The sequence below is a fragment of the Procambarus clarkii genome, chromosome 72 (assembly GCF_040958095.1).
Source record: "Procambarus clarkii isolate CNS0578487 chromosome 72, FALCON_Pclarkii_2.0, whole genome shotgun sequence".
Lineage (NCBI taxonomy): Eukaryota > Metazoa > Arthropoda > Malacostraca > Decapoda > Cambaridae > Procambarus > Procambarus clarkii.
The window spans coordinates 9,188,197-9,215,089 of record NC_091221.1 but is presented as its reverse complement, the minus strand read 5'-3'; the positions used below and the strand labels follow the sequence as shown (position 1 = coordinate 9,215,089).

At 39.5% G+C, this 26,893-nt stretch overlaps 1 protein-coding gene across 11 annotated transcripts in view; it reads left to right on the top strand.

Annotated features, from left to right (window-relative positions):
• Positions 1-26,084, top strand: part of pyd (zonula occludens-like protein polychaetoid) — a 371,558-nt gene extending 345,474 nt beyond the window's left edge. For 9 of the 11 annotated variants that reach the window (XM_045767502.2, XM_045767500.2, XM_045767506.2 and 6 more), the window contains 5 exons: positions 5,591-5,739; positions 5,972-6,263; positions 8,740-8,969; positions 11,240-11,448; positions 23,808-26,084. In XM_045767502.2, the coding sequence (XP_045623458.1) occupies positions 5,591-5,739; positions 5,972-6,263; positions 8,740-8,969; positions 11,240-11,448; positions 23,808-24,049 (1,122 nt within the window). In that variant the 3' untranslated portion in view covers positions 24,050-26,084. The remainder of the gene's footprint in view (positions 1-5,590; positions 5,740-5,971; positions 6,264-8,739; positions 8,970-11,239; positions 11,449-23,807) is intronic. The other 2 variants (XM_045767505.2, XM_045767508.2) reach the window with 2 other exon arrangements.
• The last annotated feature ends 809 nt before the right edge of the window (positions 26,085-26,893 follow it).

Genomic DNA, 26,893 nt, shown 5'->3' with positions numbered 1-26,893 from the left:
CCTAGGCCTGGAGAAATTCATTCCCCTCCAACGGAGGTCGTAGAATGATACCCCCAGGTGGAATCAGGAATACCTAACACCTAAATGAGCTGTTTGGTCTACCTTTCCCTGAAGAGGCTCAGCACACCTAAGGTGCCCCCTTGTGGCAGCCTCACCCTTCAGGGTAGGATTACTTGACCTGGTCAGTGATACGATCCTAAAAAAAAAAAAAAAATATATCGGTCATGGGTGACAAGAGTTTGGGGCCGCCTGCATACAGGGTTGTGCAGAATACCAGTCAGCTGGACAGCAGATGATAAACAATGTTTGTTCATCAGTTGTAGACTATGTCGGAATTGTTTCCTTCAAAACAAGATATTGTCTGGTTCTTGAAGTATTGATGTATTCTTCCTCACAAAACCGCGATGATTTGAGCAGATGGGTGCTCAGAATCTTAAGTTTTCCTGGGAACAAATCCGTGTGCGGCCAGCTAGCAATGGCGCCGGCAGCAAGTCCTAGGGCTGGTAATCAGCAGGAGTTAGTGTTGACAATACTGTAATAAGGATCAACTGAATTAGAACTTGATAAAATTCAATACGAAGCATCCCATGGAGAGAAGGATTTCAGTTCAGTGGCAAATGAACTAAACTGAAATATAATTTTTTTTTATTGATGGCTACATGTAGAATAATGCTTTTGCACAAAGAATGAATTTCATTACATGTTAGATAATGATGATTGATAAATTGCAATCAACTCAATTGCAATTTATCAATCATTGAAACACATTTGCAATCAATTGCAAATGTGTGTTTGAAAACATATCACAGTGGTAGTTGCACAGACTGTTGATATGAATTTTCTGAAAATTGCTTTAAGTGGCAAGATATTAATGCAGACATGCAATACTGGAGACATTGTGTTCAAGGTTGATGTAGGTTGATGCTACTTTGTGTACAAGTGAACTGCATAAAACCAGACTTTTAACGCTTCTTTCTGGTGGATCACTTGGTATTCTTACGAGCTACTCGCCTGGCAAGCTAACATACTTAAGAATCGCAGTAGGCTGCATCAGTTTTTGAGTGCCTGCATGAGACCAGGACTAGGATCAGGCGACTAGGATCAGGCAACTCAATGAGAAAGGGGGAGTCTAGCTGATCCAGCATCAATCACAGTACCCAAGAAAAACAACCAGAGGTAGAATGCATCAAAACAGGCCAGAGCATGGTAACTATTGGCAAGATTAACTGAACAATCTACTGGCTTGCCACTCGTGCACACAATCAAGCAGCTGTCAGTAGAGGGTCTTGGCATGTCACTAGACATTCTCTCACTGTTCAAATGCATAATTCAAACATCTTTGACAAGTCAAGCCTGGCCTCAGGCTGGGCTTGGTGAGTAAAAACTCCCAGAACCCCATCAAGCAGGTATCAAACAGGTATCACAAAATCAGGGAAGGGCAAGACCAGGGGCATACCAAGGGGGCTATCGGAAAAAGGCATTTCATTACATTTGACACCAGATTTCTGATAGGCTATCAGTTGTTTCCTGTCCCTAGCCTGTCCCTCTCTTTCCCATGTGGTGTAGAAGTATTCAGATTGGGTGGCTCACGAGTGATGCCACCCAATTATAGGCTGACTCTGGAACCCGTTGTGACTTGAGTTGTCACATGGTGCTAGTTGGGAACGTCATGGTTACGGTATTGATCCCATGGCAATGAGTATTTGTCTTTTACCTCAGGATTCCTAATGTCCTTCAAGCAGTCTCCGATTTCATTGACGTAATCTTTTTTTTTCTTCTCGGTAGAGGTGGCCAAATTCATGTCCAGCCTCCTACTAGGCAAGGATAAGTCTCAGGTGTCCTGGTGCAGTTTCCCAAGTTTTGGCAGAATCAGTGCTTAGCTCATAGCTACTGATGGCCCATCAGAAAATTTTATGTCATTAAATTCACCACTATATGTATTCTATTTTCTCAATATCAACTCCAGTCTCTGAATTTTTTATCCAGTGTAAAGACAGGTTCATAAATTCTTACTATCCTTATAGTTTCCTTATATTACACTAGAATATTTCTAAAATATCTACCAGTTGTATCCTTCGAGTTTCTAATTTATCTTTCCTTTGGGGCCCTTATACCCCAGTTGATTCTTTTGGGATTAGAATTGCCTAGTATTAATAAGTTCCTTCATTTTATTATCAACTGTATGTTGGTAAATTGTCTGAAAACTCTAATCTTTAAGCGACATTCTAATTCAGTCTAATTATATCTTGCTGCCAAAGACATCATTACCTCCACCAGTTAAGTTATATCCTGCAAAATGCCTATTGGCCATATTTGAATGGTTGACTTGTCCATCTTAACCATTCAAGTTGAAAATTTCTTGAAGCTTAATTTTTTGAAGTAGATGAGATTTAATTAAGATGAGCAATTTTCATTTTAACTTCTCAAAAATAGCACTTGCTAGCATAAAGTTGGGTCTGAACTAACTGCCCACCAACTGAGTGGTAGAGCTAACTGCTCTACCACTCATGGATGTTCAGCAATTTGACAAGATGGAAGTGTTCAAAAGGTAGAGGTAACACTGCCTAAGTGGTGGGTTATTGCTAGATTTGAACCCTAGTGAACAGTTAAGTTTAAATATGTCTACCCTTAGTAACCCGAGAAATGAAGGCGAGGGTCTTTGTGACATTTTAGATCAACTTTAAAAAGCAATACCTGAGAATTATATTTTATATAAAAAATAAGTTAATTCCAGCCATGTTTTTTTTGTTTATTCTTATCAAATGTTGTAAATATATCTCAAGCATTATAAATTCTCATACATGATTGAGCAAAAGTCTTGTTAATTTTGCAAACAGAATGCAGCTTATTTATATAATACTAGCTAAATCTGTAAATAAATTTCTGTTCAATGTTTTGCAGTCTTATTTTGTAATGACTGAGGTAGTTGTAGTAGTAGATTCTCTAGAAATTACTGTCTCAGGCACTGAATGCTCAATGCTCTGGATAAAAATGAATACGTAGGCCTGCTGTTAAACAAGTTCCTTCAGTAGTTCTTTGCCTTTATACCCGACTGGCAGGTTCAGAGCAACTTTAGGTCCCAGAAGGACAAGTACCTACTCCAACTCTATCCACCCGAGGTAACCACTGAACGTGTGCACAAAAACTTTTCAAACCACTCTTAAGGTCCTCCAAATGATTTTGGGCAAACAACATTTCAAAATGATTCATGAAATTAACAAAACATTCATCAACCCAAGTACTGTACTGTGACCAGCACTAAATGCCAGCACTACTGGACAAGTATGTCAGGAGAAATAGTGCGCCTTCCTGAACAATTGTCCAAGGTTGGACTAGTTCAGTATATTCGGTTAATTCTTATTGGTTTTCCTAGATACTTTTGTCTGTGCATTTGGGGTATATTTAGTTTTTCCTTTATGCCCAATTGCTCAGTCTGTTTCTCGTGCAGTTTCTCTGATATGTAAATCAGCTTCAGCCTCTTCCAGCAACACAGTTTCCTGGTGTTCATTGTGAAGATCAATGACCACCGTAAGGCCATGTCACAGCTTTCTCAGCTGTTTTGACTCCTTTAAATCAGGCTTGCACATTGAGCAAGTTTCCAGGGTCTTGTTTCCCTAGCCAAGGCCTTTTTTGTGCCAAGTATGGTCCTGTACTTTTTATCAATTGGTATATTTATGATACAAATTCAGATTGTCATTTTGTCAGTGATTGTGTGCTAAAGCTACTGCTAGGTTTGTTATGCTATAGAAGCATTGAAGTAATTAGCTTTTGTTTGATTTTTTTTTTTTAATTCATGGCTAACACTACCCCAGTTTTGTTGATTACAAGATTCATTGAAGGCAAACAGGATTCTTCTCTTGCAGCCAATTTGCATCTTTGTTTCAGTTGGCTATGGTTGGTTGGTTTGGGGTTCCCGAGTATCTAAGAGATTTTATCTTCTCACATATTTGAAGGTTCAACTTTACAGTCTCAATTGAGTGCCTGTGAATGATACATTCTACCTTTCAATTGATTATGGCCTCGATTCACAGAGTGCTTGCCAAAAACGTTCTTCACAGATGATTTCCACTTTGGGGTTTCAATTACCTTAGGTTGGTTGGTTGTTTTCCTTTGCATCTGGGAGATTTGTTTAACTTGTCAGATCGAAGATTCAGACTCTTACTTATTTGGGTGCCTATGATTAGTCCTTTCATCTGGGTTCATACTTTAAAGGTGGCCATATGATAGCAGTAACATTGTCTTCAGTATTCTATATAGTGTGACTATTATTTTGATGCTCAACACTGTCTGTGGCTCTGTCATTTTGTTTTGTTTTGTGAATAGAGTTGCCAGTCTGTAGGCCCTGACCATAAATGGCAAGGTGTTAAGAGTGGTTTCTACGCATCATAATGAATCCAACCACTGGTCGGATTGAGGTATGCTCTCCACTGAGCCAATTTGTTTCAAGAACAAGATGGTTGGTAAGGTACTTATCCTTGTGGGGCATAAAATAATTGATCTTGTCATATGATCAGTTTAAGGGCAGAGAGAACTACAAAGTTGCTACTAAAAATGGAGCAGTTTTTGCATAGGCATTTCATTGTTTTTGTTAAAATTTATGTATTCAATGTTTCAGTGGCTAAATAAATAAAATCACATGATTTTATTTAGAATTTTACACGAAGTTGTTAAATCAGTAATTTTCCAGAAATTCTGGAAGATTATCTATATAGTACTTTTTTGTTTGTATGTATGTGAAAATGTGCACTGCATCTTCAACAGCATTTCAAATGGAGCTTTTAAAAATGAGTTTAACTTAAATCAGTTAATGGCTGCACACCTGAAGCTAATGGCAAGAAATCGGTCCAAATGATAAATCGCTAAAGAACATACATAAAAAGTTACATACTATTATAGCATTTCACAATGTGCAAGCACTTGAAGATGCTAACATGTATAACTTTAGCTGTAGCAGAGAAATTCAAAAAGTATTTGTTGGAAAGATAAAATTGGGCCATAATTACAGTTCTTAAGGGAGACAAAGATATATTCTGAATACGGTATTAACAGATTTGTCTTTAACGTAAATAATTTTTTAAGTGTATCACACTATGTTTTGAGGTTGTGTTGGTGTTTGAGGAGCACAGCTTCCACCGAGGTCTAAGGAGTTTGGGGTACTTAAGGTGCCTACTGCTAGTCCTTATGTTTCCTCTTACAGTGTGTGTTATGCTGAGGAAGTGATGTTAACAGCAGTAGCTTATAATCTGAAGTGTTAGGAAGATAAATAGATATAATATTTTTTTAATTACTGCTCGGATAATTTGAACGTGAAATAAATTTCGGGATGCTTGCCAAGTTTTAATAATAAACTAAGAACAGCAGCACATGAAAACATAGTATTCTGCTAAAAGTGCTATTAAAAATATATTGAAGATAATGACATTGGCAATAATCTCTATGAATTAGTGAAATGCTCACAGAAAACAACACGTTACCTCTCAGTTATAGTGTAGAAGTTTGATTTGCAGATCAAAATCTTTTCTTGGAAAAAAAAAAAAATTTACTATTTCCAATAGAAAATATTAATGGCCTACTTTTAACACATCTTCAGAGTCCCTACGACATGATGAATCCGTCATTAGGTCCCAATGCTCACGATGATCTCAAAAGCAAATTGCATCCACGGTCACCTCACGAGCCATACCGATACTCAAGGTCGTCCTCACAACCACCTACCTACCGCTCAGATGATCCTTACAGGTAAAATATTAATGTTTAATTTAAAAATAGATGCAGTAATATTAATTTTAGAGATGCTGCTTTAGGCAATTTTTTTTTATTAGAAATGCCGCCTCTAGTATTTTTAAAGTTATAATATTCGCTTGACACACAGTTCTATACCCTACATTTGAAACACAAGCAAGACAAGTCATTTACTTAAAAAATGCTTAATTTTATCTATGGAAATCATGATGGGTATGTTTTTCCTCAGATCATCAGACTATAAACCACTACCTCCACCAAAGAGTAGTAACTACAAACCTGTTCCACCGCCCAAACCCAAAAATTACAAGCCTCAAGCCCCAGGCAGTATTCCCACCAATATGGAAGGAGGAGTTGGAGCCTGGGAAATGTACATGGACGGACGGAAAGCTTATGACCGAGGGACTTATCATACCACCAGTAATGGAGGACTCAGTGATGACTACAGTGGCCTTGATAGTGGACAAGGAAGTAGCCTAGATAGAAAATATGATACTTTTGGCAGATCTTCATATAATAAGGTGTGCAGCCATTAATAGTTTAAGAAGACACATTGGGGCAACAAATTAATGACATGTGTCGGTTAGTCATTCTAAAAAATCAATCGTGCTTTTTCATTAATGTCTGAGTGATTGTCAAAGTATTTTGGAAAAGTTGTGCAGAATTCTTGTTTTTGTATTTTGGGACTAAATTACATAAATGTTTTTGGTAAGTACAGTATGTTTATTTCTTGTACGTATTTATGATAACTGCACATTCCGGTGCATTGGACAATTGGTACCAAGTTATTGGACAAATTTTTTTATTAGAAAATGGAGACTAGAAACTCCATTATTTCTGGGAAGGTCATTGATTAGCTCTGAGATTAAGTGCTGGTACCATCGAGCCCTAGCCAATCACACTAGTCCTCCGAGATCCTCCCATGCCTATTGGAATAAATACCTAGACTCTAGCATGCTGTATGAAGGGAGGGGTATCTTGGGAATCAGACAAACCTTAAATAGATAAAAACCCATTAGGAGGAATAGTCAACACCTAAAATAGCTGCATAAAGAAAATTAGGAACCAAATGTTAAAAGAGGGCTAACGATAATTGCCACAGGGCGAATTATTATAACCGTGATGTACCGGACTGCCTCCAGTTGGCAGTCCGGGGTAACCAAAGGTCTCAACCAGCATGCTACTTCACTCGCTTAGTGCCGTTAGCTGCACATGCCTCCGCTGGACCTACCACCAGCTTCCTGCTTTCACGTAAATTGTTGCTCTTTGACCCAATTCACACATTCTATTATACCCCCCATCCAAATACAAGATTTATAGCACTTCTGCTTGTATTTACATCATAGCGAAGGAAATTAAGCAGTCTATATGATGCTGTAAGGTACGAGATTGAAAGTTATACCCTAAAGTATCGCCAACAACACCCGCTCTTACTTTCTTATAAATAATGGAAGTGCAGGGGTCTATATAGTAAGTCACCAGTTTTAACAACATGGGACAAAAATTGCATCTTGGGGTACAATTTTACAAAAGGATTTTATTTAACACATACCAGATTTCCTCACTTCTTAGAACAAAGGAGGGGGGTGTGCACTTGGATCCTCCACCAGGATTGATACAGACAAAAGGGAGGGGGGGGGGGGGGAAGGGCCCTTCTCCCTCTACAACCTGGAACTTAAGGTCATTACTCTATTCCACTCCTCATAGGTCACTACAAAGGGCCTGGGTTTACAAATTAATCTACAAAATAAATGTGGATAACCCCCATGTGACACACAGCTGAATTAACAACACACCACTCTCCCTACACACAGGGTTCCAAAAATACTTATTTCCACAAATTCCTATCCCTAACTCATAAAGCAAAGGGGAAGCACCGCTATAAACATCTATAATACTGCACTTATCGTGTTTGTTGGAGACCATCCACGACACTGGTCAGGTTGTCACTGCCTCCCTCTCCCAAGTGACTGATGGGGGCTGCCACATGCCCCTGCCTGCCTGGTTCCAATAATGTCCCCTCCCTATACATGTCATACACATTTCCCAATACTTCATTTATATGTCTTATAATGTTTTCAGGCTGTTTTTCTATATTTAACACTGTTGTTTCTCTATTTTCTTGCATTGAATCTGCTTTTTCTTAACTATTTTATCCCTTTTGTTTACATTGGGTTTTCTTTTTAGGAGATTACATTTTCCTGTTGAGATGATGCTCTGCATCTGAAAGGGGTCAGAATTCCAGACTTTTTTTTTCCAACATTTAACACTGCTATTTCTCCCTATACAAGGGTCTCTCTCAATAGCACTGCTATTTCTCCCTACACAAGGGTCTCTCTTACAGTGCTTTCGTTCCCCCATGATGTTGTGCTCTCCATCTTCATTCTGATTTCTCCTCAGACATTCAGTGCCTCCAGATATTTACATAAATGCTCTATTGTCTTTATTAGACGATAGAGCAATTACAATAACATATCTTGCATATAAAAAAAAATACTAACAAGTAAAATATTTTCATTACTAAATTTACTAACATCTTAGTAAATAGATAATCACCTTTTAATATATACTTAAAATGCTCTGATACATACCCAATTGTTTTGTATATACAGTATATTGATACCCAAATATTTTATAGGCATCAATCTCCAATCGTGTAACGGAAGTTAGTGGGAAAATATGGTTCAATATACAAAATTTCACCAGACAATCAACTTCTTAGGAACAAAAGTATCTCGTATATTGAAGGATGCCTGTATTTTTGTTTCCGTTTTGTGTAAGTGTTAATAGTGAGAAAATATTGAAACTATACGATTGGATTGTAGCTGAATATCTTTACTCTGTAAGCCCACGCACTACTAACTGGACCATGATGGATGCACAAGTATATCTACTAGAAATATTGAATGCATCTTCTGGTACCACGATCCAAGTATATACGAGATACCTGCCATCCTTTTCTCTGTACGTGTAAAAGATCTTTGTTATAAATTTCAGGTGACATCCTCAGCATCGGGCAGAAGCGGATATTACCTCAATGTGCCTCCTCCCAGAGACATGGCTCCTGGAAGTAGCCAGCATGGAGGAGGAGGGGGACCTGGTGGTAGGGACCTGCCCAATCATGACCATAGAGGAAGTGCATTTGAGCTATACAAAAAACCCCCCGACCCCCGTGGTCCACCTGGAAGCCATCCTGCCTTACCCGTGTATACAGATCATGGAAACAGGTGAGGGATGTGGACATGCAGATCTTCAGAGGCCTTTGCCTATTTTTTTTTTTAGCCATATTGATGATGATCAAGCTGTCCATTTAAAACTTCATTTGGGTGTACTGTACTAACATATGCATTTTTCCCATACTTTACGGTCATCTTTTATTTAAATGTTATATTTAATCTAATACAAGAAGAAAGGGGAGCCATAGATAGAGGACTAACACAATCTATTATTAATATATGAAAAACACCAGCACATGGACAGTAATTCAGCATGTGTGAAATGCTGAACGTTATGCACTGTGTCTGTATGTCCCCTTGGTTTTGAATGTTATATGGTATGCATATTAATATGTACTGGTTGTCTTTATGTTTGAAGGATGAAAAGTCAAATTATAGAGCAAATGTTGTACAAAAGCTATGGAAAGCTTTTGGCTACACTGATACATATTAGGAGTTGCACATTTGTATATAGGGAGAGTTTGATGGTTAAGGTTATTGCCCATTGTATGGAAAAATAATGGACTTTCCAAATTAAATTTGTTTTGTAGGCATAAATCATACTAAAATATACTGTAGCTATAAGTAGCACTAATATTTATAGTATATAAATTATTTAACTGCAGCTATTTAGTAGGGCACTAAATTGTGTCCCTTTATATTTAGGAGTTATACCATTTAATAACTCAACAGTTAATTGCCAGGAAAAATGTTTTCTCAGCAAAGAAGGATTTTTTAGGATGTTGGTAGGTGACTAGAAGTAGTGCATCCTTGGCAGTATTGTGAACAACTATGTTTTTGCTATCGTCTTTTACTCTATTCATTAAAATTTTAGAAAAATGTGAACAATCACAGTTTTCATCTATGCCAAATTATTTTTTACTAGAGATCTGCAACTTTTCTCTTACAACCAAGATTTGATATTCTTTGGCAATTATGGTTGAAATCGTCGTCTGTAGATGTGTGAAAGAAATGTAAATGGCGGTGGCATGAATAAAACACATGCATGTCTGTGCGTACATGTGCAGTTTCTGTGTATACTACATCTATATTCTATATAGGGTCACATGACTAAATTGTCATTGTACACCCATTAGTTTTCTCTTGGAGGCATGTGAGCACTTACTCTACTTTTGGAGTTTAGATTTACCATATTTGTGGGATAACATTAACAGGTAACGAGGACTTTTAGGTGAAGAAGCAAGTGAATTTATACATTTCTTCAAATGTGACTATAATCAGATGGTGATTGGGTGTATCTTAATATGACAAAAGAAGGCTAAGGATGATGTGAATATAATTAGTGTTATTGCCGAGTGCTAACTATAGTTTGTTACTGCAGTAAGGTAGCTAAAGTAGTTTCGTACAGTTATTTGGAAATTATTATTCACTGCTAGTCAATTGTATAAATGCATAGTGTTAATAGTCTAATGTTATTTTCATCCTTGGTGCTTTATTTGGCTTTCTAATTTATGCTAATAACTTAATCAAATTATAAATGTATGGATCAGGAAAATGGCCAATAACTTGCCTCACAGTAACAATAACCCTGTGAAGATTGTATTGCACACAGAAATCACAGTAGCGTGATGCATCAAATGAACAAATCCACAAGGGCCGTGATGAGGGTTCGAACCTACGTCCATGAGGATCCCAGACGCACCTTAATCAACTGTGTCGTGGCACAGTCACTTAAGGCGCATCTGGGATCCTCTCGGACGTAGGTTCGAACCCTCATCACGGCCCTTGTGGATTTGTTCATAAGATTGTATTGTATTGCTCCTTTATTACCAGCTGTGTCATCGCAACGTTCTCTTCCCAATAATTCTCCAGCCCTTTTTAAAGTATTACCCTACTACTACTACTACTACATGTTCTACCTGTATGTCCCACTGGTTAGGGATTTTCCTTTAAGGTAAATCTAATGGATTTTTGCGATACATGTTGGCAGAAATGCAACAGTGTCTCCCTACATTTCTTGCATCCTGGTTCCCTAAAGCCTAAGGTGTCTCTTGCACTTTTTTGTTTGTGCATGTTGCACAAATTTTATGTTTTCCAACTTCCAAACCAACAAAGGGCAGGGAGTCAAGAAAAGTAAAGAAAATCCTCCTGTGATAGTTCTCTCTAATGTTGTCAGCATAACTCTTAACCACATGGAATAATAGACGGTTAATAACAGCTCATCCAGGATTTTTTCCCTTTGGCTGTCTTTTGTACCGTGATCATTGCTGGAACTATCATAGGCTTTTATTTGTCTAACCGAGGCTGTGCCCACCACTCAGCAGGCGGTCGGTGGCAGAGGAAGGCAAACATAAGGTGATAGCCACGGCACGAGGGGTGTATGATCACAAGGGGGGCACACTCACCTCTGAGGAAACAGGCGTGTCCATAGTCATTCCCCCAGGGGCCATAACCAAGGGCACGAAACAGGAGGTTTACTTCAAGGTGTGCCAAGACAACTCGCTGGTCCCTCCGCTCGACCAGAACAGAGGTCAGTTAGGGGAGGTACCACGGAGGCTTTTCCAGCATTGTCAAAATGCTCTGGTATTAAACAAAATTATAAAATTTTATGAAACCTATTCACTGCATAAATGGATACAGAAATCCACCCCTGAAAATGACACTACAGATAGTGTATAAATGGATCAAAATTATTAGGCACCTTTGGGGAGAACTGGTAAAGCCTCCAAGGTTAGAGAATGGACTTCCCACTTTGAAGAGTGAGGCCTGGATTGCTGATTGTGACCTCCCTTTGCTTGTGGGATGCTGCTAACCCTATTAACAAACTATAACCCTTGAGTAATCCCTTCTTACCAGTATGTCTTGAGTTAATCCTGCCTGCCATGATAACCTCATATTGTTGTGTGAACACTGCCATCTGCCTGTTTTACTAACCCTTAGTGTGTATATTACCATATTAAAACTAACCAGATTGTTATAGAGCTAGCAATAAGTACCTCATCAATTTATTGAAAGTAATAATTTGCTTGAAATTTGCATTTGGAGCCACAAATGGCTTATTGTACAAGATATCTTTTATCATAAGAATACACGGAATGCTATATAGAATTTTTGCATACAGTATTAGTGAATGCTCACCATTGTGTTACCCCATATTATCCCTTATTTCACTCACTGAATTGGTTTAGCCACAGCATACACCATCACAGAGTGCACGCAGGCGTGTGAGTTCCTTGCACAGTATAATCCTTGATTACATATTCAGACTAATCAATAACAACCCATTTCATCATGCCGACTGGATCCCAATCTTCACAGGGGGTTGATGGTGTTAATTTATTCTATTTATTTTGAGGAAGGGAAGTATGTTGTTCGAGTGAGGTTAGTTTTTTTTAAGAGGAAACTTTCAATGTAAAGATTAACTTAGTACTGTATTTGGAAAGAGTTTTTAAAAGAGCACTCTTTAAATGTTTGTCTCATTCATTGAGGCACAGTAGATGGAGGAAAATGATATGTATAAGGTAAGAACTATTTTATGATAACTTAAGCACTGATATGTAATGTTTGGAGGACCAAGATATTTGTATGGAGTATCTTTATTTTCCATAATATTGTAGACATAAGAGAAATAGTGAATTATAGATTGGAAAGGTACAAGTCAAGTGACTGCTTATATATTTGGTGGACAAGGCTATACTGTTAATTTTTCTGTTTCTTGCTTCATTTCTAGAGGGTCGAACGATGGCTCCCTTTTGCTAGCCACTCCGAGATAGCTCTACACTTACTCACAGCAACCCTTCCGAGTCATTAAAAGCCTTGGTGGCACAGTGGTAATGCTCGTCCCATGCCACACACCTTGTGAATGATTTGGCCTAGGTTCAAGTCCTGACCAGGGAGGATTGTTTAGTGTCAATTCTTAATTATTCACCCAGCAGTTAATGGGGTGCTGGTTGCTAACTGATTGGTGGGTTGTGTTCCAGGGAAAACTAGTTATTAAGGATCCCCCCATGAGCTATGAGAAGGGAAACACTTTCAGTCTGCTAACAGGAGTCAGAAGCCATCTACATTTGTACCCACCATTGCAAATAGAAATAAAAAAGGCTACAGGGAATCAGAGGTCAAAGCCTGCTCCCCCCCCCCTCTCCCATAAAGAGGGGGAGAGCAAAGGTACACGAACACTCACTGAATGAAGAACCTAGAATGAAGAGAAGCAAAATGGACAAGTCAAAATAGTAAAACATCACAAACAATCCACCCAGTAGTTAAGTCACCCCCCTTGCCCTAGTTACTGCTCCCATGTTAAACCATAAAGTCATTTGACATTAGGCAAATGACTGAGGGTTTAACCCTCAGTCATTTATCCTGTCTCGAGGGTGGTTTTCTTTGTTGGGTAATCCTTTTGTTGGCTTCTTTTGGGGCCAAGTTCTCGGAGCTGGCTCCTGGTCCCACAATGTATGGGTATTTCTTTGTGCTTTTTTTTTTTTTTTTTTTGGGGCTCTTGGGCTTTGTTTCTTCTCTGCAGCTCTTTTTCAGTCATTGCATCTTCGAGTCTGGGTTGGTTGGGTTACCCCATCCATCTTTTTGCTGGGCGTCTTATTCCCAGTCCCTTTGCTTCTTGGGTTCATTGGGCAAGTCCTCTCCTCCAGGCATGCTATATGGTTCATGAGTTTGAAGTGTGGCAGGCTCTGTAGTGTGTTCATTTCCCTTTGGGTTCTGTTTTTTGGTTGTTCATTGAATCACACACTCCTCCCTCTTTAGAGCTGGTCTCTGCATGTAACTTGTCTAAGATTATTGGGGTTTGCTTCTCTAATCCCTGTCCAAGTGCAAGGTGTATCCAGAGTTTTCACAGATGGTCTCATTTTGACCCCTATTGTACCAGATTGAACCATATCTTGAGGTTACCTTGAGGTGCTTCCGGGGCTTAGCGTCCCCGCGGCCCGGTCGTCGACCAGGCCTCCTAACCTGTAGGCCTGTAACCTGACCAGGCCTGTACTGGTGATACACCATCACCAGTGTTTGTATCCAGTTTTAAGAAATGTTCTGGCACCCTGGGGTGGTCCTCTTTGCTTCAGCTTGAATTTTAGTTTCTATTTTACATGGCTCCATTCTCTGTTTATGAGGCTTTCACAATTGTTGCTTTTGGACTGAATTGGTTGAGGTGGAGGTTCCTTTATCTCTTCTGGAGCCGGTCGGCCGAGCGGACAGCACACTGGACTTGTGATCCTGTGGTCCCGGGTTCGATCCCGGGCGCCGGCGAGAAACAATGGGCAGAGTTTCTTTCACCCTATGCCCCTGTTACCTAGCAGTAAAATAGGTACCTGGGTGTTAGTCAGCTGTCACGGGCTGCTTCCTGGGGGTGGAGGGCTGGTCGAGGACCGGGCCGCGGGGACACTAAAGCCCCGAAATCATCTCAAGATAACCTTCCCTCCAGTTTGGCTGTTGCTTCATGTGTGCTGTCCAGTCTGGAGACTTCCACTGGTAGAGAGTCATCCTTCTGGCTCGGTGTCCGAACCCGGGTGTCTTTCTGCAGCTCCACCTCTTTCTGTGGGTCGATCAGCAAATTTTTATTGCTGGTTCGAATCTCTTCTGTTCATCAGGTGTGCAGTTTCCGATTCAGGTCCATCACCACCTGTATGATTCACACACAGCTTGGCTTCTACGGTCTCACTTGCATCTCATGTCTTGGCAGCATTGTAAGGTTTCTTGGCACTTTTCATCGTCATTTTCCCCCTCCCCTTCTTTCAGTTTCAGCAGTCTTGTTCCTTTTTGTCTTTGCTATTCATGGGTCGGCATCACGTGACTTATACTTCGCCTCTTGCTTGTGCAAGAGGCGAAGTATAAGTCAGGGTTGGAGTGGCCTCACCAGGGCGTAAAGCCAGGGTAGGTTGATACAGGGAAGAAGCTGTTATCCATGCAGCAGGTCTCCGTCCCCATCTCCACAGCACCAAAAGTCTCCAATGGAAAGTCAAATGCCAATACAATTTAAATAGAATATTTAAGTACATTATTTTGCTCTTATATCTAACACCTAAGAATTTGACTTGCTTTTGTGCTTGATGATCGACTTGTGTAACTGCTTGCTAGATTTTTTTAAGTTTTTATTTATAGGAAGCTTAAGATTGTGATTTTGAGTGCCCCCCAAAAAATTTTGAATATTGGATTTATTAGAAAATGAGTTTCCAGCTACATGTGTTGTGTGTGTAATATTTGTCTTGATATTATTATTAAAGAATAAATTTAATAGAAGGAAGAGTCGTTTCTGCACAAGTCAGGAGCAAGTCAAACATGACATGCATACTCTACCATTCATAGCTGTTGATCCCAACATAAATGTAAGTTAGCCAGGAGGCCTGGTCAGAGACCAGGGCTGCGGGGGACATTGATCCCTGAAATTAACGCAAAGTAACTGCAAGGTAAGCCAGTGGAACAGGTTCCATTGGAATCAAGAGGTTCTCAGCCAGTTAATAATAATTATTAATTTATATATACTGTATTCTAAAGACAGACCAATTACAGTAGTTAAATAGTAGGTACAATATTGTATATTTTATAAAGCCACTATTTATGCACAGTGCATCTACTGCACTTATTGTTTATAGATTAAAGTAGTACTGTATATGATAGAATGGATCTCTTCGTGCAGCAATTCTGAACTATATTTGGAGAGATATCATAGTAATATTTTTTTTTCAAAGGTGATCTTTATCTTTCATTTTACACCATTTTGCGATTTTTTTTTTGCATTAGTGTTACATTGACGAGAAGAATGCGATTAAGAAATTAGCTCCATATTCATATTATGGAATTTTATACAAATGGCAGGAATTACACCCTATTTATTTATTTATTTTATTTATATATGCAAGAGTTCTTACACTCTTGTACAGCCACTAGTATGCGTAGCGCTTCGGGCAAGTCCTTAATCCTATGTCCCCTGGAATACGACCCGCCAAATCGTTTAACAACCAGGTACCCATTTTACTGTTGGGTAAAGAGGCTACAGTTAAAGATTGACGCTCAGTAAATCCTCCCCAGCCAGGATACGAACCTTGGACAAAACGCTCACGAAACGCCAGGCGAGTGTCTTAAGAACCACTACACCACGGGGAACTGTAAATGTGTTACTACCATTATTTATGGTCACACTTATGTGATGCTCAACACACACGCTCTCGTCCCATAAGAGGGCCTGGGTTCAATTCCTGAGTAGAGTGGGACGATTAGACAACATCAGTTAGCTTCATATACCTCTGTATACCTAACAGTAATTATGGACAAGAATATAATAAAATAATTAGTAAATTGTGTTCTTTGATAAATGTAACACTGAATAACCTAACCAGTTTTTCAAGTCTAAATCCCAACAAAATTACAGTAATATGCTTAAAGTTGGTGTAAACTATTGCATTAATAATGCAGTCTTGCCTTTTGATAATTACATTAGGATCCTTAAAAAAATTAATTCAGATTTTCCCCAACTCTAATTTTATATTAAATATACTGTATACAGAAATGTGGCATGTGAAAATGTTAGTAATAATCTCAGTGTGCTATGAACACACAGGTAAGTAGTTTAACATTCACAATGTGGTGAACAACATGCTTAATCAGACAGTTGTGTGCATTACACAATCTCCACTATCATACATAGGGTAATTCTAATTAGGTAGTGTGTATTATCTATTAAGCACTCGTGCAATTTGTCCGTTTCACCATAAATATTCCATTCTCATTTTAATGTTGCCTTCTTTCATATTGTATTCTCAGTTCTCGCCTTAATATACAGTACCATTCTTCCCATGTCTAGTCCTTGTGCACATTCTTTAAACACATCAGTAACTCCTCTTTTACACACCATACTGTATTTATATTGTTGCTAGTTCTTTTTACCTTTATGGAAGGGGCCCATTTAGTACCTCCCAAGCTAAAGCAGTGGGGCTACCAAACCTTAAGGATAACACAAAACATCCAAGGCCCCACTTGAGCCTGACATAGAATCTGGCTCTATCTGCAAGGCGAGGGAAGCTCATCTTTAATAGATGAACCCAAAACTGAGAATAACCCACCTGATTTTAAAAGCACGCCAAAGCCAGCAACTGCTTGGAGGCAATTGGTAATGGTGAGGAAAATTTGCAAAACAATTGGTGCTGCAATGTATATACCCTAACAATGATGCTGCTGATGAATGGTAGATGGCGGCTAAGGTCACCTAGGGTTCCCCCCTGACCTAATTTATTTGCTTGATGAAGTTTAGGATTGCACACCTCTGCTGTGCTTGCATTCATTTTCAGATTTTGAAACAAATGGGTTGGCTATTATTGGAACATTTCATTCTGTGTGAGGCCACTGCTTTTTTTTTTTATTTCCTGCTTCACATTTGTTTTCTGCCTCCCACCTTGTGTGTCCATTGTTTACATTTTACTCTGGCTGCATTGTCAAGGTTGTGTTCACTGTAGTAAGCTTGCATTTTCCTTGCCCCACCAGTTATTTCCTCTGCAGGGTTTGGGTTTCCTTCTCTATGAGTTGACTCATGTTAAGTCATCTCGCTTCCAGGTAGTGTGGGGGTTCGCTACTTACTGCAAGACCTGTTGATGGGGAGTATATAGTAGTTAGTTGTGGGCTTGTGTAGCTATCAATTCTGGTTCTATCCTGTGCAGTCGAGCCCTATGCTTCAACGAAGCATCTGCTTGGATCACATGTGTGATTATTGTTCTTCATGGCTGCATTCACCCTCCCTTACCAGGTGGTTCAGTCTGAGAGGGATAGGGGTTTTAGTGTCTGGTTCAGCCAAAATTATTGTTCTGCTTTTTGCTTAACTACTCTGCATGTCTGCCCAGGTGGCTGATGACTTGTCGCTTGGAGAAGTAGCTTTGTCAGGTATACATTTTTTATCATGCTGTTATGGCTTCCTCAACTACCCCCATGTTTGATGCTGCTATGTGCAGTTTTTCAGGATGTAATTCAGTGTTTTTGGACTCAGGGTAACTCCTGCTACCTCTGTCACACTGTTGGGTTCAGGAGCACTTGTATCCTCAAGTGTGTACCATTGTCAGTGTTTGACACCTATTTTGGCCTAGCCATCTTTTTGGGACTTGTGTAGCTGCATTTTTGTTTTAGATCATGGTTTGCAGTTTCAGCTTCTACAGCCAATGTACGAGTCACATTATGCAGCTGCCATTCTGCCACTGTTTTGGAGATATGTTGAGCATTTTGTTTTGGACACCTATGCCAGATATATGCTGGCCACATCCCAGCCTCCTCCATTGGTATAGACTCCGAGACAGCTGTAGGCAAAGGAGCCTGCAGGTACTAGCAGATAAGGGACAGTTGAGGTCCCCCCTCCCTTCAGTGGTTGGCCTGCTCAAGGCTTCGATGTAGGTAGTGGAGCACTTCTATCACCTCATTCTCCTTATTTCTTTAAGATATGTTTTTTTTCTTGTATGTCCCAGGGTTAGGAAGCTTCCTTTGCTGACACATTGTTTCTAACATCATTGTGCTCACTATTATCCAGTGGGGATGTTTGGCCTTCTTCCTCTCCTGTGGAAGCAGGAAATAACCCCTTGGATTTAGGGATTGCTAGAAGAGGGGCCTTTGGAGTTTGGTGCACCATTCAGTCATGTTTTCTTACTCCCATCTCAAGAGATGGATGCCTCTGTTTTCCCATGGCTATATTTCCATGCTCCAAATAGCTGCTTGAATATGCCCCTTACTCGCATTTCCATCGTCTCATCATTCCCCAGCTTTAGCTCAGGCAGACTATTAGGTTAATGCTGTGGAACTTTGACTATGAGTCTGAAATGTACCAGAAATTTTTTGTCTTTACTTCTTGCAGGCATAATGAGGTCCTGGCTTTCTTAAAGCTGGCAGACCACTCCCTTATTTTCCTTGGTCCAGTGGTAGACTCTTGTGTGCAGGCACGTCTTGTATACTAGGTAGTTTTGAGCGACTTTGCTCATTTTGTTGGATCTTCAAGGCATCTATTGACACATGCTCATCCACCCACGACTTTACAGAGTACAGGAGTTCAGACTGAAACACCTCTCTTACCGCTTTAAGCTCTGCCTTTTGGACCTAGTGTGGTTCCCAGAAATTTACGAGATTTAAGTGGCCCTTCAACATCTTCGTCTGTTTGGTATCTGTGTTCTGGACTACATTGGTGACTGATTGGCCAGAGCTTCCAGTCTTCTGACTTTTCTGACCAGGGATATGGTGCTTTCCTAGTTGGTGTTTGTTTTCAGATCCAAACTTTTTTAGGCCTGATCTGGGATATTAGGATAGTCCTGCCCTCTCTGCCACAGTCAACTGTTGAGCAGTTGCACCTTTGTTACCAGCTGGTACTGGGGAAGGTCTCGCCATTGGGACCTTGGGAAGCCTAAGCTTCACCTGCATGGTTTATCCTCAGGGCTGTCTCTGAACGAAGGCATTATACTGTATTTTCCAATGGTTGTCTTCACTTCTTTTGGGACTGTGTGGTGTATGCCCTGCCTCTTGAAGGATTTTAGTTGTCATTTTCATCCTGGATTTTTTTTAAGTTTAGTTCTGTGAAGCCCTCCTCAAGTGACCGAGATGTTAACGGATGTCTTGGACCTTTGTTGTGGAGCTCTCACTACTCCATTCAGGGATGGATGTTCTGGAAAGCACTTCACTGCATCCTTCTTCTACAGAGGGGGGGGGGGGGGGGTCTGCTGTTCATCTTTTGCACTGGATGCCAGTGGTCCATTACCTCAATGGGGGGGGTTCAAGTTAATTCCCCTCTCCTTTGGAGGTTGTAATTTAGATTGTCTTGCTTCTGACTTCTCGGGATTTAGTCGTCCAGGCAGATCCCATTCATTGTCAAGTGTCCTATGACTATTCCCCTTCCTCCCGTTTCCATTCTTGATAGATTGGTTAGTAGATGGAGCTTGCTTTCCTTGCATCTTGTTTACCTATTTAACTCAAGAAATCAAATCATCTCAAGATAACCTATGCATGGATTTGGTGACTGCTGGTGTACATTGTGTCATTTTTGGGTTGGAAGGCTCTCGAGTCTCTCACTTTACTTGGAAGGATGAGGTAAAAGTCTTACCTTTACCTCATCCCTCCATTTCAGCTCCTTCCCACAGTGGTCAGGTTGGAGACTTGTAGGCCATTGTCCTCCTAACTCAAATGTAGTCTGTTCAGCCTTTGTTCCCAATCCTTGTATCCTGTTCCAATTCTCTTTCCTTTCCGAGTCTAAGCATCTCATAGTGAGATCAACAAACCTATATTGATAGTCTGAAGCTCTCGCCACCAATCTTTACACATTAAGATTTTAAACCGCGTTTCCATCACCTGTGCGATGATGTCCCCGTTTTGCCACAGGCCTCTTTCCATCGTCATCTCGCTGGCAAGTCCGGTACTGTACATCTTTTTACCGAATTATATTTTGAGGAGTTACTGAGGAGAGGGCCTCCCAGAAATCAAGTGTTGAATGTAATTAAACCTTTCTGGTAGGCCACCGAGTAGCATCATGTACCTGCCATATGTCCTCCTTTCCTGTGAATACGAGATGAGGGTTTGTGTTCATTTAGGTGGTTCATGAATGAGGTGGTCAACTGGTTGGGACCTTAGATGAAGGCTGGAGTCATCTAATGTCATTCAGGTGTATTACAGTTGAGGTGTATACCCTGTAGCAACAATTGTTTGCCCTGTTTTTCTCTTATTAGTTTCCTTCAAGCAGTTGCCTGTCTTTATGTGCTAATAATTTTTTATGGCTTTCTCAACTTTGGGTCTATTTGTGATACCTAATCTTCCCCTCTACGCTCACTCTTTGGGCCTATTTGTGATCTTTTCCCCCTTTCCTCACTCTTGCAATTTCCTAAGGCATCATGGTCCCAATGTCATGGCTCAGGGGGGCTACTAAGTGGCATTTTGTTATGTTTAATATTCAAATATTAAAAAAAAAAATATTTGGTTCTACACACATTTTCTGTTGTGCTTTGATATTGAAAATCACTGTTACAGCTCTTAATGTCCTCATTTTTGTTTTTATCTCAATATTAGTGTCTCAAGCCTGAAAGATTAATAAAACACTTAACACCATCGCACGCGGAGCGTGCGCTCCGCAGATATGCATGGGCTACTGGCAGTGCGGGCAAGCGTGCTGTGACACTGAAATGTGTATACTCTCTTCAGTTTTCTCACCTTAATTCACGTGCTACGTCGTTCGTTTTGGTATTGTGTTCGCAAGAGAATTCCCTACAGGTTTATATGCATATAATGTCCAAAAGCCTGGCATGACTCCCCACAGCAAAGCCTAAAGTTTGCAAAAGATACCCGTGAGCGCACAAAATCAGTAAAATGTGTATACTCATTTCAGTTTTCTCACCTTAATTATCATGCTATGTCGTTCGTTTCAGTACAGTATTAGTGTGTTCGCAACTAAATTCCCTGCAGGTGTATATGAACATGATGTCCAAAAGCCCGGCGTGACTCCCCGCAGAAAAGCCTAAAGTTACCCGTGAACGAGCACCAATTGGCATACCGCAACCTAATGTGTATACTCGCTCAGTTTGATAACATCAATTTTCGTGTTACGTCTTTTATTTTGGTATCAAATTGTTCGCAATATAAAGGTACGTATTTTAAAACTGGCCCCATATTAATAGAGCAATAAATAGAATTTTAACAAATATTTTAAAATTTGGAACAAAAAAAGTATTTATAATCTTTCCAGTGTTCTGACATCAATTTTTGTGTTACATCTTTCATTTTGGTATCAAATTGTGCGCAATCTAAAGGTGCTCATTTTAAAACCACTCCTAGATTGATCGAATAAAATTTAAACTTTTAACAAATATTTTAAAATGATGGACGCCACTCGCGTCCACGACTCCGACTCATGAGGAAAATTGTGAACTCCCGGGGGCGTTCGAAGAGTGCGATAGTGTTAAGTCTTTGATATTATTTTGGGACTCAAACCGTGTAACTGACCAGGTGCACAAAAATGCAGAGTTTATGGCTTTATAAAAATGTTGACAATTTATAACCATTTATCTAGCCCATTATCTTCATGTTTTGCATCACAAGATGCAAATTTTGGTAATTTGTCACATTATGCATGTCTTGGCTCAGACAATTTATGGATAGCCAATCAGTTACTGCTCTAAGTTCTTGTACTTTTAGTATGTACGTACACACATTAAATAACTTTCTTAACGTAAAACACAAGCACTATGAGGAGAAGCTGGAGCCCTGAATATATTCAAAGCTGAAAGCTAAATACATTTACAGGCAATACATGCGCATAAATAGAGTTATTCAACACACAAAAACATCCAAGGTGAACATGAATCCTATACTCCCATAGCACTGTGTCAACTATCACACTTGCCTTCAAAAGACAACCTTGCCACTTGGCTCCCTTCTACCAAACCAGCAAAGACATTTGGGAAGTGTTAGAGGGTGTCACAAGCAAGATGACAATCTTGATAGCCACATCTTTAGGGTAAATAGTACAGTATAACTGAGGGACCTATCTTGAGATTATCTTGAGATGATTTTGGGGCTTTAGTGTCCCCGCGGCCCGGTCCTCGACCAGGCGTCCACCCCCAGGAAGCAGCCCGTGACAGCTGACTAACACCCAGGTACCTATTTACTGCTAGGGAACAGGGGCATAGGGTGAAAGAAACTCTGCCCATTGTTTCTCGCCGGCGCCTGGGATCGAACCCAGGACCACAGGATCACAAGTCCAGCGTGCTGTCCGCTCGGCTCCCCGGTTTACCTAACATTGATAAAGTGTAGAATGGGGGCCCACAGCTTCACTACATGCATTTTGCATCAAAGCTGCTTCATTATTGTAGCCAACCTTTCCAGAATTCTTCCAGAATCCAAATTTTGTGAGGTACAGTTATAATAGTACCCATCCTCCTTATGCATGATTTATATATTAAATACTATTAAACCCAGCTGTCCTTGTTCCCTTGCCTCTCCCCAAACCTTGAAATTTGTGGGTTGTGAGAACCTCCCTGTGGCCCCTGAAGATGGCTTGTGTTGTGGGAGACTGTTGCTAAAGTTATAAATATAGCCACTGTTATGAGCAAATAAACGATCACTAAAAAGGCTAGGGCTAAGCATTTGAACCCTTTACAGCATTGTAAATTATTTACATAACACTGGTAAGTGAATGAAGCACTTATCAAGGAAACCTTTGAATGTAGTTGTTGAATTTAAATGATCACCATTTAAAGCAGAGCCCAGGAGCTGGAATCCCCATATAGCTTATGACTTTGGGTCAAATAGGGATACCATACAAAGTTGGGTTGAATTTCATTCAACAGTTTCCAAATGCATAGTGAACAACGTTTATTTGTAGAGAGACAATGAGTATACACTTTTTAATGATCACTGACATAGATAAGAACAAAAACCTTGCCGATTAAAAGCCAAGATTGATAAAAATTGAGTTTTTACTAACGAGGAAATGGGGTAGCTATTTCAAAATGTTTTTAGTCTGAAATGATATGAAATGACGAGAATTTGTAAATAGTTGTATTAATATTGTTCAACATTTAATTGTGAAATTTACATGCAGTTGAATATAAAATTTGTATAATTATCAATACGGTATATTCCCCATTTTTTATTATTTCATACCATGAAAAACACTACTTTAGTAAATGTAATTTACATTAGTTATAATAGCTGGAGGTATAATACAGGTATATTATTTTATTATTTATAGCCCCTCAAAATGCTTAATATAATTATGCAAAATTTAAATATTCTTACAGTAATTATGAATGGTAGCTAATAACCATGCGTGTTATTTCTAACAGTATCTACTTTGATTAATGTAACTTGTTCAGCTATGAGTTGTTTTTATATTGGAAATAATCTCAAATTAATACCTTTACTATAACGACTTTACAGGTGAGACCCTTCTTAGTCCTCTAGTGATGTGTGGTCCCCATGGGTTGCAGTTTGCACGACCAGTAGAACTGCGACTTCCTCATGCAGCCTCTGTATCTCCTAATACTTGGAGTTTTGCCCTCAAGTCCTCAGATACACCCACAGGCCAGCCAGCACAGTGGACCAACATGTCTCTGGCCGATGCACCGCACACCTCTCACATAGGTGCCAACTGCGTGTCTGTTTTAGTCGATCACTTCTGAAGATGCATTTATATTTAGCTCTGTTGAATGCCATTGTTTTAGTGAATTTTTGAAGATGAAATTTGTGGTTAGCCACTTTACAACCTACCACATGGTTAATACATTTTAAAAAATAACTTGACAGCCTCTGTGTTAAGTCATATCTGAAAACATGTGTTAATTGAACTATATAAATTATTTTCTGAATTCCCTTGAATGCTCTGAAAAGCAACTCTCCCTCACTCACACTTGCTATGAATACTTTTACGGGATGTGCTCTTGCAGTGTTACTTACGAATATCAACAAGTGAATGGTGACAAGCAACAAGAAAATGTTCCACAGCCAAAAAGGTTCTTTCCTGTGAGAAGTCATCCAATGAACTCTCTTGTGTGTTCTATGTACAAGTCTTACAAATTTTCTTTGTCATTTGACAAACTTGCATAATGGAAAAAAAATAGTGTGGAAAGTTGGATGGTTGGGCAAAAGTGGCGTCTTTATGCGAGAAGAGATTTTATGCCGTTCTTAGTGTAGAAGTATGGATGTTGGAACATTATTATATCAAAATATTTTTGCATCACATGAATCATGGAGTAATTATGAAAAAGTGTTGTATAGCCCAAGTTTGCCTTTCAGATATTTATTGTTTCTACACACTTCTGAAATGCATGTTTTTTTTTTTTTTAGTTTTTTTTTATAATTTCTTTCCTTTGATGCCGTTCAATTATTGATTGTGAAATTTAAAACTACAGGTTGTTTACCCAATAGATGTTTTAATTGTTGTAAACCCATGGTTGTTTTTTGTATTCATGTCATGGGTAGGGACTAAATAAATTTAAAAGTTTTGTGGTTTGTGAGGAATATTTTTCTTTTTCATATTCACGAGAATCATTGCTGTGTCTCATCCACTGAAGAAAAGACACTTCTATTAGACCCATAGCAAATGAAGCATTTTATGCTAGGAAATATTAGATAAATTACTTAATTTTAGAGCTAAACATTGCTTGTGTAAGGAAGCTTCCACGCTCAGGCTCTGCTGTAGTGGGACACTGAAGTCTTTAAATAATAATAATCAATGCTGAAATCATGTTTATGCTCAAATGTTCATACTGATAATTAGTCGTGTATTTGACGAGCCAGATAAAGGGGGGGGGGGGATGGGAAGGAAATGGTAAATACCATTACCTGTGCTGGATCTTGACCAATCTACTTGCCTGTTGATTTTCCCCGAGAAGTAACATTCTCAGTCTCCGAAATAGATACTCTAAAGATGATTTTTGGTTTGTGATTTTAACATTTGTGTCTATATATAAAAGGGACTTTTAGTCATATGCTTTGATGCACAAGTCTGTTTTTCCACCAGCGTTTACTTCATGTACAGTTATGTAATACTGAACTGGAAGCAGTTCTTAAGGTGTAGAAACTAAAAGCACAATGTAACTGTCAGTATTGAATTCTCAATTGCATTAAAAAGTGCCTTCTCTATTACAATGTGTATTAAATTCAAAGATCTAAATTGCAACCTTCTCACTTGCAATTAAATTCTAAAAGAATTTTGTTATTAAAGCATCTTTGCTAATTTGTACATAAAATTATTATTGTACAGTACTTTATTTCCTTCATCTTCTGCTGCATAGAATTTACCATCTGTGGGCATCTAGGGTTACGAAAAGTTCAGCAGTGCGACGAGAAGTTGTGGTCAGTTGTTGCTGAAGGTCCAATGTTTTGTGAGCCTTGTGTGCATGCAGTTTGGACTCTCTCTGGCTGAGAGGGTACAGCAGAACCATGGAGCAAATTACCTGTTGTGTCAGTATTGTTATCCAGTCATTAAATGTTGTCCTCGCTCGTTCAGCCTGTTAGTCTGTTGGTCCGTTTCAAGTTGACTAGTCTAAATTACAACATTTCAGGTTAAGGATTTTAAAGTTATGTTATCATTCAAACAACGAACCATATGATTTGTGTACATATGAACAATTATTGTGTTTCAATAGTAATATTCCTGTACAATACAAAAATTTGTAACCTATAGAAGAGTGTTAAATAAAATGGAATTATTTCTTCATAACCTTTCATAAACCTTTTGCCAGGTGTACCAGATGACATCGATATTCGTCTTGAACCTTTCGAGTATACCGTAGATGAAAAGCATCTCTGAGCATGGCACTTCATTTCATTAAACAGGGCCATGTTGGTACTACAGACAGGTGCTTGCATAGTTGGGGCAAGTCGACGTCTAGCACCAGCACAGAGGGGAATCTTTTCAAATCTCTGCCGGGTGAGCGTACAGGGGTACCTCAGTTTAATAGTTTAATTCGTTCCTGGAGACGGCTCGTATTCCAAAAACTCTTATTCCGAAGCTAATTCCCAATAAGAAATAATGGGAAATGAATTAATCCGTTCCAGACTACCCCAAAAACCCCACATCAAACAATTTTTATACCTAATTTATCTAAATAAACCTACAAAACTATGTTCAAGTTATTACTTACCCTTGTTGTTGAATGCTGTAGGCGTATGGAAGATGGTGAGGAGGGGAAGGAGGAGAGGAGTTACTGTTTGGAAAGGGAGTCCCCTTCCATTATCACATCAGGCAGTGAGGACCTTTCTGGTGTGCTCTCCCTGGCACGTTTTATCTGAGTGCCACTAGGTCCTGGTTGAGGCTCACTGCTCTATTTTCTCACCACAAATCTGTCCATGGAAGCTTGCTTTTCCCTTCTTCGCAAGCTGTCTCTGTAGTAAGGCATCATATTGTCATTGAAAAGATTAAGGCAACGGCCTACTACAGCTTTCTCTGGGCGAGTCTTTTCAACAATTGTTTGAATCTCTTCCCGCATCTGACACCACCTTAATTACTGCAGAAGGGACAT